The sequence below is a fragment of the Sminthopsis crassicaudata genome, chromosome 4 (genome assembly GCF_048593235.1).
Source record: "Sminthopsis crassicaudata isolate SCR6 chromosome 4, ASM4859323v1, whole genome shotgun sequence".
NCBI lineage: Eukaryota > Metazoa > Chordata > Mammalia > Dasyuromorphia > Dasyuridae > Sminthopsis > Sminthopsis crassicaudata.
The window spans coordinates 73,975,411-73,989,028 of record NC_133620.1 but is presented as its reverse complement, the minus strand read 5'-3'; the positions used below and the strand labels follow the sequence as shown (position 1 = coordinate 73,989,028).

The window sequence follows — 13,618 nt, the reverse complement described above, 5'->3', positions numbered from 1 at the left end:
TACTTGACCCTTAGTGTTTTTGTAGTCCACTAAAATACTCAAATCTATTTTTATAAAGACTGCTGTCTAACCCCTATCTTATACTTTTGAAGTTGTATTTTTGTACCCAACTGTAATATTTTACATTCATTCCTATTAGATTTTATATTAGATTCAGTTCAATGATCTAGCCTGTCAAGAACTTTTTTGAATCTAGATTTGGTAATTATTGTGCTCTCCATCCCAGCTTTGTTTCATTTGCAAATCTTATGAGCATGCCATCTGTCTTTATCCAGATCATTCATAAAAATGTTAAACACACAGGACTAGCCACAGATTCTTGCAACATTCCACTAGATATCTCCTGTCTGTCATGTTGATGTTGAGCCATGAATAACTGTTTTTTTGAATCCAGCCATCCAAATAGTTCTGAAACCAAGTGATTGATAATATTTTCTAATTCATATCTCTTCCTATCTCCACAAAAAATATTATGAGCTATTTTATCAGAAGCTTTGCTAGAAATCTAAGTAAATTATATCTGTAACATTTCCCCCAGATAGTAGCTAGTCATCCTGTTAGAAAAGGAAATGGGTTTAGTCTGGAATGTGTTCTTGATGAAACCATGCTGGAAATTTGTAATCACTTTTTAGGTGTTCAGCAATGAAAGCTTTACTCCATTCCAGAATTCATCCCTAGAATAAAAATCAATTTCACTGGCCTGTAATTTGTAGATACTGTTCTCTTCCTGTTATTGAAAATCAAAAAATGTTTGGTCTTTTCAAATCTTTTAGTACTATAATCCATTTCCCACTATCTTTCAAATATCAGCGACAGTGGCTTAGCAGTCATATCTGTTAGTTCTTTCACTACTCAAGGATGTAGTTCATTTGAGCTAGATGATATGAATTCGTCAAAAGCAGCTAGGTATTCTCTCACTGACCCTTTACTTATCTTGGATATCAACTCAGTGTTAGTCATTTTTGTTCTGTCGTTTCCAGGGTAAAAGTCATTCTCTTTTGCAGAGAGAACTAAAACAAGATAGAGTTAAACATCTATGCTTTCTCTGTATTGCCAATTGTCATCATCCTATCAACTCAGAACAAAAAGCTTTGCCTTCTTTGATCCTCTGCTTCCCCATCTAGCTAAAAATCCTCCTTTTGTCATCCTTTTTTCAGGACTATGCTATACTCTTATATTCAACTTCGGATATCCAATCTTTTCCATTTTCTGTACATTATTTTGTAAAAATCTAAGTGGATTGATAGATTTGCTGTGCTTCTATAACAGTTTCTTCAGACAAATTTCATTTTCCTCTTCATTAGAATTGTTTTTCTTTCTGTCTTTAGATTATCATTCTTGAGCATTTCCCATACTGTAGCATTTTAGTCTATGGGATCCTACTTGTGTTTCCTCTGAACTTTCTGCAGTATGCTTTCCCCAAATAATAGAGGGAAGGCACTAGAATTAAGGAATGTTGGGGAAGGTTTCTATTAAAATATGGGATTTTAGTTGGAACTTAAAGGAAGTTAGAGAAATCAGTAGGCTCTTCCTTCCTAAGGAGGGGTGAGTATTCCAAGCATGGGGGAGAGGCAAAGAAAATGTTCAGAACTGAGAGAGGAGGTGTCTCTACTGTCTGTCCATGGAACAAAGAGGAGACCAGTGTCTTTGGAGCTAAGAATATGTGAGGGAGGGGCATTAAGGCATAAGAAGACTAGAAAGGGGTTGTGTGTGTGTGTGTGTGTGTGTGTGTGTGTGTGTGTGTGTGTGTGTATCTCCATGGATTTTATTTCTGGCTCTATTTTTGGATTTTTGTCTCCTGTGTGTGAATCTTCTATGGATTTATAAAATTCTCAGTCACTGTTATACTTCCTTCTTAGATTTCTAACTTATATATATATATATATATATATGTATATATATATATATATATATATATATATATATATATTTATCATCTTCCTTTTCTATCCTTTTTTAGTTTAAAACCATTGCAATAAGTTTTACAAGATACCAGGAAAAAATATTCTTACTAACTTTTAGTGTATTCCATCTCTAGCCAGGAATCTGTCAACCCTATATTGTAAGCTGTGATCCAGAAATTCAAATCCCATTGTCAGCTGTTCACTTCTTAAATTAATTGTTCTCTTCTGCATTCCTTGCCTTCAATGGGCAGCATTGAGAGAAACACAACCTTATGGTCTTCAGTTTGTTGCCCAAGACTTTATAATCATTGGCAATACTTTTTACATTCCTCCTGAAAGTGTCACTTATGCCCATGTGAATCACCAGAAGTGGGTAGTTTTATCTTGGATACTTGCCTGAGGAGAACAGCAGACCTTTTCTTTGTTGTTATCAAGTCAACAAATAACTTCCTGAAAACCCTTGTGTAGGGAATTACTGACTTCTACTCTTCTCACTTTCCTCTTCCCATTACTAATCATCTCTCACTCCAGAGTTTCTCCACTACATCATTCTTAGAACAACAAGTAGTTGCTTTCTCTTTTTAACAGCTCTTTCTTTTTCAGGATGAGCCTCCAATCTCTTTTTCGCTCTAATTATATACAATTGTCCTTTTCCTTTCCTTTTTTCTTTGTCTATAATTTCCATTTCCCATCATTCTGGCAAGGTCAGACCTTCTCTCCTCAATCTCAAGTCCCAGTCTTTCTCACTGAATCCTTATTTCTGATTCATTCTCTCTAACAATTCAAAATGTAAAAATAAAATCTTACTTTACCTTTACCTTTTCCCTCCAGGAGGCAGAACAGCTTACACTAGTAACAAAGATAAACAACCATAGGAAGAAATGAAAATATTGTGTATTTGATACAAGTCAATTATGCAATTTTCCCTCCTCCTCTTCAGTCTTTTTTCCTCATACCTGTATGTATTAAAAATGTGTTTTTAAGCTTAAGAACCTATTTAAAAGTTTTTATAGCAGCTTCAGCCTTTCCTTTGTTTCAACAACCCATAACCAAAGCCTCAGCTCCATCCACGTTCCCTTCAGCTTTGTACCAATCTTCAGTCTGTTTCATGGATTTGACCATATTGTTCTACCAATTTGCATAACCTAATTATGTCACTTTTCTTTTCTTATTTCCTTTGCTTTGTCTTGCCAACCACCTTATTCTTATTGTTCTATTGTTCTAGGTAGAGACCTCTTCAAATTCTATTCCCTAATCTTTCTTAATCCTTTTATATGCAAATTAAATGTTGAAAAAACTGGACATTTCAATAATCTTTCCCTTAATGAGTATTTTTTCTTTTGCTGGGTAGCCTTTTCCTATCTCATAATTTTCCCTTTTTCGGCTCCTTTCCACTATCCAAACTATCTCTAATATTAACAATAATGGCTAGCATTTATAAAGCTTTCCCCTATGCACCAGACACTGTATTAAGCTCAGGTGCCATCTCTTTCAGGAAGCTCTCTCTGATGCCCCCAATTTTTTTGCTCGTGTACCTTCCGTTTGAAAATTACCCTTGTATTGATTTAACTATGCATGTGCTGTATTCCCCCCTCAGCAAAATGTAACCTCCCTGAGGTCAGGGAGATTGTATCTCTCTTATCTGGCCTTGTATATAGTAGAATACATTATACATTTTTGTTAAATAAAATTCCAGTTGAAAGACCTTAAAAGTTATCAGGGAGAAGAGACTAGATTTGCTCTGTTTCTTAGAATGATCCTATACCTATTCTACCTCTCAGACTCATGCTTTTTATCTCAACTGCCACCATTTTAGGATTCCCACCTACCTGCCCTATAATGCAGGAATCTCTCTCTAGATCTTCCATCCATACTTATTAATCTTCTTAATCAATATATGTTTCATACTGTTATCAGAATATTCTTTCTTATATGATAATCTTCTCATTTCATCAGTAAGCTCAGAATTTTTCTGTAGTTACTAGTGCCTAACAAATAATGTTTAAAACTCCTCTGACTGGCATTCAAGTCCTTCTCCAATCAAAAAGATAGTTTCTGCTCTACCTTTCCAGCCTTTTCTCATATTATTCCTCTCTAAACTCTACTTCAATTAAATCATTGACCTGAATATACGTTACCTTCACCTAACTCTGTTCCTTTGATAGTTCTGTTTTTCTATGTTAGAAATATTCTTTTTTTAAAATAGTTTTTATTTATCAGATATATGCATGGGTAATTTTACAGCATTGACAATTGCCAAGCCTTTTGTTCTAATTTTTCCCCTCCTTCCCCTCTCTCCAGATGGCAGGTTGACCAATGCATGTTAAATATGTTTAAGTATAAATTAAATACAATATATGTATACATGTCCAAACAATTGTTTTGCTGTCCAAAAAGAATCAGACTTTGAAATAGTGTACAATTAGCCTGTGAAGGAAATCCAAAATGCAGGTGGACAAAAGTAGAGGGATTGGGAATTCTATGTAGTGTTTCACAGTCATCTCCCAGAGTTCTTTTGCTGGGTGTAGCTGGTTCAATTCATTACTGCTCTATTGGAGCTGATTTGGTTCATCTCATTGTTGAAAATGGCCACGTCCATCAGAACTGATCATCATATAGTATGTTAGAAATATTCTTGATCTTCACTTATTAAATTCTTACTCATCATTAAAGTCCAGTTCAAATTCCTCCTCCTTTAATGTTTCCCTGAACTGATCAATGATAGACTTCTCCCTCCGATCACATATGGCACTGATTCTGTAACTCTCCAATGTACCTGTCGCATAGTAGGTTTTATAATTGTCTGCTCTGATATTGTATCTCCTTCTAAGATTGTAAGATTAATGAAAGTGGGGATTTCTTATCTAAAATGTGCATCTTCCCACACCACCTACCCCAATTCTCTGCATGTAGCAAGCAAGCATTCAGTAATTGCTTGTTGTATTAAGTGCAATTAAAAAGACACAAACAAAATACTGAAGGAATTTGGAGGAAAACTCACTTCCAGATAGAAAGATTTAGGACGACATCATAAAGGAGACAGATTGTGAGCCAGGTTGGAAGGATGTGAATACAGATAGCTGGGAGGGTATGGCCTAATATAAAGAATAGTATGAGCCAAGACAAAGGATTGGGAAAATATAGAGCCTGTTCAGGAAATGGCAAATGGTCCAATTTGGCTGGAACTTAGGGCATATGGAAGGGTGTAGTAGGAGATAAGGCTAAAATTGTAATTTGGTATCAAGTCTGCACCATGACAGGGAAAACATTTGAAATTCTCCATCATTACTCTTCTTTACCTCTGTCCACTTTACACGTCATTCTACCCCCAAATTAAAAACAGAGCTCCACTCTCTGACTTTAGAACCAGTTCCCTAGCTCATAGGCTATTATAGATGCTCAGGTTATTGTGCTTTTCTTTTTCAAAAGTTCCTTTCATGCTTGTCCTATCAGTTTAATAACATGCTTTTTAGAATCACTATTGTGAGTGTTATTATTCTCTTTTGTTTTCGTGGCAAATTGTTTTGTTGGTTAATAGCTGCCCAGTCATTCAAAGTCTATTCATAGATTTTCTTTAGGAAAAAAACTCTATTAAACAATCATTTATTGACCAAAGAAAAATTTTCCCATATATCTGTGGGGGAATAATATACAAGCTTCTTTCCTAGAAATTAGGAATAGGAAGACAAAAAACAAAGCATGCCCTGTTCTCAGAGAATTTATATTCTTCTGGGAGGATATAGCAGGTATGCAGATAAATGAATATAATATAAACAAAGTAATTCCAGGAAGAAGCAGACCATAGTATATAGTGCTAGAAATGGCCCTTTCTATAAATAAATATAGTATTATATAGCTGGAATACATATAATATGTGTATGGATGTGTAACTGCACATATGTGTATCTCTGTCTGTCTGCCTATTTATATGGAACTCTGCTTTCATTGGTATTGGGAGGAAACTCCTTATGAGGTAATTTCTTTACCAAGATAGCTCAGCTTCCATTCTGCCACTTAAAGGGTTAGAGAGTTATCTAGGATATTGAGAGGTTATGTGATTTTCCCAGGATCACAGAAACCAATGTTGTCAGAGATGGGATTTCAAATTCGGTCCTTCTTGAATCTGAGAGTTCTCTATCTACTGTACCTCACTGCCTTTCCCAATATTTTCCGATATTACATAAGTGTATTTGAAAATACAATAGAATGTCCAGAAGTGTGGGATACCAGAGTTTTCTCCTTTTGTATCAGATGTCTGTCATCTTCTTGCATGTTTGTTTGTAAGAAACAGAAGAAATGTGTCTTTTTCCCAAGGTAAAAGAAAGTGAGAAAAGGGACTTTGGAAAATATCAGAAAAAGTGAATCAACAGTTGTATATGACAGTGATCATTCAGGAGTAAAACTGGGCACAGCAAATACGAAGCTGGCTTGGCGTGGTGGCCCAGGAGAGGCCTTAGAGTTCCTTGTCATGTGCTAGACCTGATTTCTGGCTCTTCAGCAGCCATTCCTACAACTATTCCCAAAATCATGACTCTTCTTTTCTTCCCTTAGTCATGGTGGCTGAACTTGCTGGACGAACTTGTGCAGAGAGCGTGCAACCATTTCTGGCTTCTATCTTGGAGGAACTCATGGGGCCAGTGAGTTCTGGATTTAGTGAAGTCCGGGCCCTCTTTGAAAAAGAAGTGAATGAAATCAGTCAAAGTTTCCAGACCAACAAAGATCCTGCTCAGCTGAGGGAGGTAAAGAAATAAAGTAGAACATAACTAATGTGGATATATGTTTAATATGATTGCACATGTGTAACCTATATCAAATTGCTTGGGGAAGGGAGAGAAAAAAATGTGAAACTCAAAATTTTATAAGTTAATGTTGAAAACTATCTTTACATGTAATTGGAAAAAAACCAAAATATTATTAAGTGGAAAAAAAGAGAAATAAAGTGGAACTGCCAGTTGGAGATGAACCACGTGAGTATTTGAGGATCTTGGCAGACTTCTGTTTGATTTTTTTAATGGACAACGTTATATAGATGTGTCACTGAGAAAGTTTGAGATAATGATTTTCATTGTAACTTACACTTGAGAACCTGCTATCACTCTTGATTAATTGAATACCCTAAAATTCTCTAAGTAAAATTATAGCAGTCTCTTTATAACAAATGTTGAACATTTCTGGGCTGTTCTTTCTTTGGATCCAATCATCCAACAAGATCCAAATCTACCTAATTGTATAATCATTTGGTCCACATCTCTTCATTTAAAAAAAAAAAAAAAACAAAAACAAAAGAACACTAGGAGAGACATAATATTCCTGGCTGAAGTCCAGGAATACTGTGCCCAGGAACTCAGATCTTTTGGTCTAGTAATCCTTTAAAAAAATTAGTCTGGTACAACTTGTTCTTGATGAAAGTATGGCACCATCATTGCTTCCCTTTCTAAATGTTCTAAATCATCCTTTTTATAATGACTTTTGCCAGAAATCATTGTTAGGCTCAAGAGAAGAAGAAGCTTTTTAACAATTTGAGCTATCTTAAAGTAGAATGGATTGCCTCAAGAGATACTAAATTCTTTATCAGTGGAAATCTTCAGTTGTAAGCTAAGTAATGCCCCACAAGGCATTTCTATTCAGATATTGATTAGTCTGATAAAATTCTGATGTCCCTTCAAACTTTGATATTCTATAACCTGAATTTTCCTGAAGCTCTATAAGGAATAGCTAGAACTGGGATTTCTCCACGATTCTGTACCTCGTCTATCAATAGGGTTATTCTAATATCAGGAACCACTGCCTCCCCAGGTGCTGTTTCCTTATTCTCTAAAGAAAGGTGAAAAATTCTGTACAGAAGAGGAATTACCAAGAAGGGAAAGCAGGAGCAATAACTCTGGATCCTTTTCACCCACTAAGAATCAACAGAGCAGAAAAATATGACAATTTGTAGATTTTGTGGTCCTTAACCTAAGCAATACACTCACGCACAGAGTCTTTGAAAATTTAGGATGCATTCCTTGAAATCAGCTTCCTTTATATCAAGATTATTTTGTTTCTTCACCAAATTATAGCACTTGGACCAGCTGTTGAATCTCCCACTGAACTCAGTGAAGATGGAGCCTTGTTACTTGAAAGTCAATCTACTCCAAGAACAACTCCAAGACCTCAAGAGCCGCTTCAAGTTCCCTCACATTGACTTGGTGGTACAGAGGACTCAAAACTACATGCAAGAAGTAAGTGAAACAAAGGCATTCCCCTGAGAGAGGTAGGAATGGTGAAAAGGGTAGCAGATCAATATATGAGACAGAGAACAGATTTCCCCGTCCTAAAGGACCTAATCTTGGTGGGATTTTCCCAGTAGGACTGGAAGTTTGGCAGGAGTTTGGGGGGGAAAGGAACAGACAGAGAACAAATATTCCTAATTCTAAAGAAGCTAGTCTATGCTAGGACTTTTCCAGTAGGATTGGAGATATGGTAAGGGGGGAGGGGGGAAGGAAAGTCCCAGCATGGTTTCTCCTCAGTGCTATAAGCCCAAAGCTTGTCCCACTAACATCCTACATCTGCTTCTTGACCACTAAAGAGAAGTGAAAAATTCTGAAGGAAAGAGGAAATAGTAAAAAGGGAAAGTAGGAACGATAATTCTGGATCCTTTTTACCCACTAAGAATCAACAGAGCAGAACTAAAACTATCAGAATTCAATGGAATAGAATTCCATTTGATAAACTAAAATTAAATCTTTCCTTTCCTAACTCAGGCAAACTTTAAAGAAAGTAGAAAATGGAGGTAGGATCTTCCTAAATATTCTCTCTACTCTTTGGGTTTTTATGGCAATGTTCTCTTCTGGTTCTCCTCCAATCAATGGAGCCACTCTTCTCAATCTTCCTTATTCATTCATCATCCAAGTCATAAATGATTGCCCCACCAAGGCTTCCTTCTTGCTTTCTCTTCTCTTTTCTTCTGCTTGGTCTACCCAAGCTCTCTCACCAGGTGCCCTCAGTTCAATTACAATATTTCAGCTGATGACTTTAAAATCTACTTATCTAGGGGCAGCTAGGTGACACAGTAGATAGAGACTGGCCCTTTAAATCTGGCCTCAGATTCTTATAGCTGTGTGATTCTAGACAAATCATTTAACCCCAATTGCCTCAAAAAAATTTAATCTCTATATGTAGCCATCAGCTGTCTCTTGAATCATAGTGGAAAAGGAGGTTGGAAATAGGAAGCTGCCCACTATTCCATAGAACTGCCCACTGTGCATTCCAAACTGGATGTTGCATAGCCATTTCAAACTAAAGTTGTACAAAACAGAAGTCATCTTTTCCCCCAAATCATCCCCACCCCAAATTCCCCTCTTTCTGTTGATTGAAACAACATCCTTCCAGTCATCCAGATTCACAAACACAATCATCATCAGCTCCTCACCCTCACTCACCCCACATATCCAGTGTGTCTGCCTCCCTTCCATTTGTATGTATCTTCTTCTATGTCCTCACAAAGCTACTGTCTTATTTTAAATTTTCACCACTTCTCATGTAGATTATTGAAATAGCTTCCTAATTGGTCTTCCTGGATCCAGTCTCTCTCCTTTCCAATCCACACTCCACAAAGCTGTCAAACTGATCTTCTTAAAGAACAAGACTGACTTTTCTCCTCTATCAAGAATCTTGTTGTTCCCCATTGTCTTTAGGATAAAACTTTAACTTTGTCATTTAAAGCCCTTTACAACTTGGCTCCAGCTTGTCATTCTGGGCTAATTATACATCATTCTCCCTCATATGTCCTCAGTTACAGCCAAACTGGCCTACTTGCTCTTCCCCATACATGACATTCCATTTTTCCACATCCATGGCAAAGGATGTCCCCCTCAAGACCAGAATGTTCTTTCTCTCCATCACTTGATACTTCTAGATTCTATCCTTAATAGAATCTTTTCTTTAATAAATCTTCCCTAATTCCCCCAGTTAATGTGCCCTCCATTCCCTTTGTATTTATTATATATTATATTTATTTATTTATAAATATGTTAATATTCTCTTAGAATATAAGCTCCTTGAGAATAAGGATTGTTTCTTTTTTGTCTTTTGTATTCCCAGCACTTAGTACAATGCAGTACATGTAGAAGGGACTTAATAAACAATTGTTAATTTGTTGATTCCATTCAAATCAGGGGTGGGGGGAGGACATCAGATTTTTAAAATCCCAAATGGGAATGTAACCTTACAGTTTTCATCCTGGCTGTTAAGAGACTTATTTCTGAAGGCAGACACATGGAAAGAGTTTAGGTCACCATATCAGAAACTATTCAGCTTTGGAGCAGTTAGTGACCGGAGAACCAGATTTTTCTTGCTTCAGGAACTGCTCTGATTTAGATAACGGAGGGGGATAGGGGAGAAGAGGGGGACCAACTGAATGCTGTAGCACATAAAGGCAGCACCTCCAATCAGCTGTCACTTTAGCTCTGTATGTTGGCTTTGATTTCTAGCTCATGGAAAATGCCGTCTACACTTTTGAGCAGCTTCTTTCACCCCATCAACAAGGAGACGTGTCCAAAATCTCAACCGCCATTGAAAAAGTCAAGAAGCGAGTCTTAAAGGTAAAATATCTCCTTAATTTCAACTGTATAAAACAAGATGAAAGTTCCTACATTTCCCACACTTTTATCTCTTTCCCTTTACTTCTCTATCCTTCAGAGACTATTAAGAATTGGCAGGAACCCCAGAGACTATTGAGTTTATAACTGAACAAAAGAACCACTTTGATCCCATCTATACCCAATGACTGCTTCACCACCCATTCTTTAATTCCTGAGACAGCCATTGCACTGTAGAGGAGCTCTAATTGTTGGGAAATTTTTTCAATGAGTCAAAAATCCGACTTGTTGCAATTTCCAAGCGTTAAATGCTCCTAGTTTAGCTTCCTCTGCAATCAAGCAGAACAAATCTAATTCTTTTCTATGTACTAACCCCTCATATACTTGAAGAAACCCTTCTTCCCCTACTGGTCTTTTTTGCTTCTCCCTTCCCATCCCTCTCCTACCTTTCCCTTTCTCTCCCTTATTAATCTGTCATTATTCCTCCCCTTTATCCCCCTCCTTTCCCTCTCTCTCTGAAACGCTTTTCATAATTATAAACAAATATTTTGGTCAGGATTTTCCCCCAGTCTGGGGCTTTTGTGTTTGTTCTGCCATCTGGTGGAGCCTTGTGGAAATACAGACCCCTTGGCAACAACTTTTTAAAAGATAGTCATGAAGTGATGGCTTAATATAACCCCAGATTGGTCCAGAGAGCATGCCAGATGAAATCATTTACTTTTAGTATGTTTTATTCATTTTCTGGGAAAGAAACTTAATTTAGTAACTTGTTAAAGTGGCTCTAAATTGCATCTATCAAGGCAATAGACCAGAGCAGACATGAATGCAGAATTGATCCTTGAAATGTAAAGCTACATTAGCAAGAGCAGACACTGGAGGCCAGAACATTGGCATTAAAAGTAATGTTACTTTTTATTGAACAAAAAAGCATAGAAATTATTACAGGGCTGAAAGATATAGGACCACTGATAGCAACTTTGGGATCCTAAAATTAAAGCAGTAAGGAACTCAGAGGATCATCCACTCCAATTGGATACAACTGAGCTATGATTAAGTGATCACCTAGAAAGATAGGACGAGCCCAGATTTGGGTGCTGGGAGATCTGGATCCTAGGCAGGAGTTCTAGGCTATTGCATAACCATGTACCACAATTCCCTTTGGTCCTCATTTGTCTCATCTATTAAATTAAAGGGTTGGAGTGGATGATCCTCTGAGGTGCTATCAGTGGTCCTATATCTTTCAGCCCTGTAATAATTTCTATGCTTTTTTGTTCAATAAAAAGTAACATTACTTTTAATGCCAATGTTCTGGCCTCCAGTGTCTGCTCTTGCTAATGTAGCTTTTACATTTCAAGGATCAATTGGATGGCGTCAGGAGCATCTAGCAGAAAGAATCCTTGGTTTACCAATTATGTCATCCCACATGGGCATTCCCATAGCTTCTCTAATCTCCATTTACCTATCTATAAAATTGTAATAAAAAATATCCCCTCAGATATTTGTTGAGAATCAAATGAGATAATAAATGTAAAGTCCCTATGTAGAACTACATAAAAGTCAGTTATTTTTGCTTTTATCATCATCATCATTATTGTTGTTGCTACTGCTGCTGATATAGTCTGGTTATTTTTTTACGAGTCTCCTATAAAGTCCAAGGACAAGTTATTAGCTTGCTTCTTTTATAGCTAATATTTTGTGAACTCTTATGAGGTATATAAAATGTCTACTTCTTGTAACTGAATAAGAGCATTGAAATATAATTTCACCTTCTGTAAACTCATTAAAAACATGTTTAAGACAATTCTGCTATCAGAAGGAACAAGAGAGGTGACAAATACATCCTTCAGTTCCCAAGTGGTTTAAAAATTTTCGCTAGTTCTTTATCTTTGAAAGTTTTTCTTTCAGAGGCAACTGGGTGTCCCAGTGGGTAGAATGCTAAACCTAGAATAAGAAGTTCAAATGTGAACTCAGACACTTATTGTGTAACCCTGAACAGATCACTTAACCTTTGCTCCCTCATCTGTAAAAAGAAAGGGGTAATAATAGCACCCACTTTTCTGAGTTATTGTGAGGATAAAATGAGATACTATTTGTAAAGCACTTCGAATACCTTGAAATGCTGTGTTAATACATCTGTAAAAGGGGTTTATGTGAAAATAGCTCCTATTTTTATGAGCTATTGTGAGGATAAAATGAGATACTGTTTGTAAAGCACTTTGAATACCTTAAAGTGCTATATAATACATCATCTGTAAAAAGGGGAATATGTGGAAATAACACCTATTTTTCTGAGATATTATAAGGATAAAATGAGATATTATTTGAAAAGTACTTTGAATACCTTAAAATGCTATGTAATATATGCTCAATTAATTATTTCATAGAGGCTTGATAGGAGTATTTGATTTGACAATGTCTATTGAAAATGTTTCTGAATTTTTATATATCAATATTATGTCAAGGCAGCTGTGGATTGCAGTTCTAGCTTATGCTCCAGTTCCAGCAAAATTGAATTATTGGATTCTCAATCATATTTTGAAATTTACGTTTGTAGAACTGTGATTTATCATGCTATTTTATAATAGAAACTGACCTCTTGGTGTGTATTCCTAGCCACTTAATTTTTATCTTTTTAGGCTTCTAGCAGTTGCTAAATCTTTGCAACCTACACTAATACATTACACAATTTCCAAAATGTTATTTTAACATCATCTTAATTATTATTAATCATTTCACTAAATAGAAGTGGGAATTACCTGGAAAAAGCCTCTGAAATATTTAGAAAATCAAATACCATGCCAAAAATAAGAAAGTGAGATGCTGTGGGTTGCTGGGTGTTTTGTTGTTGTAGATTATTTTTTTTAAAGAAAAGTTTCACCAGACTGTAGTGTTATTATTTAACATATGCTTCTGTCTTTGTATTGACAGCAATATGATTATGATAGCAGTACCATCCGGAAGATGCTATTTCAAGAGGCGCTGGTTCAGATCACACTGCCCACAATGCAAAAGGCATTGGCGTCAACGTGCAAGCCAGTAAGAGACTGAATATATTATTCTTAAAGAGCCCAGGTTCCAATGTACTTCAGTCCAACAACTGTGGGCAAGGTACTGGGAATCCAGAGATGAAACCAA

At 36.3% G+C, this 13,618-nt stretch overlaps 1 protein-coding gene across 1 annotated transcript in view; it reads left to right on the top strand.

Annotated features, from left to right (window-relative positions):
- Window positions 1-13,618, top strand: part of NIBAN1 (niban apoptosis regulator 1) — a 192,261-nt gene that overhangs the window by 166,320 nt on the left and 12,323 nt on the right. Inside the window, exons 9-12 of the mRNA XM_074308582.1 lie at window positions 6,456-6,643; window positions 7,964-8,125; window positions 10,376-10,486; window positions 13,412-13,519. Of these exons, the coding sequence (XP_074164683.1) occupies window positions 6,456-6,643; window positions 7,964-8,125; window positions 10,376-10,486; window positions 13,412-13,519 (569 nt within the window). The remainder of the gene's footprint in view (window positions 1-6,455; window positions 6,644-7,963; window positions 8,126-10,375; window positions 10,487-13,411; window positions 13,520-13,618) is intronic.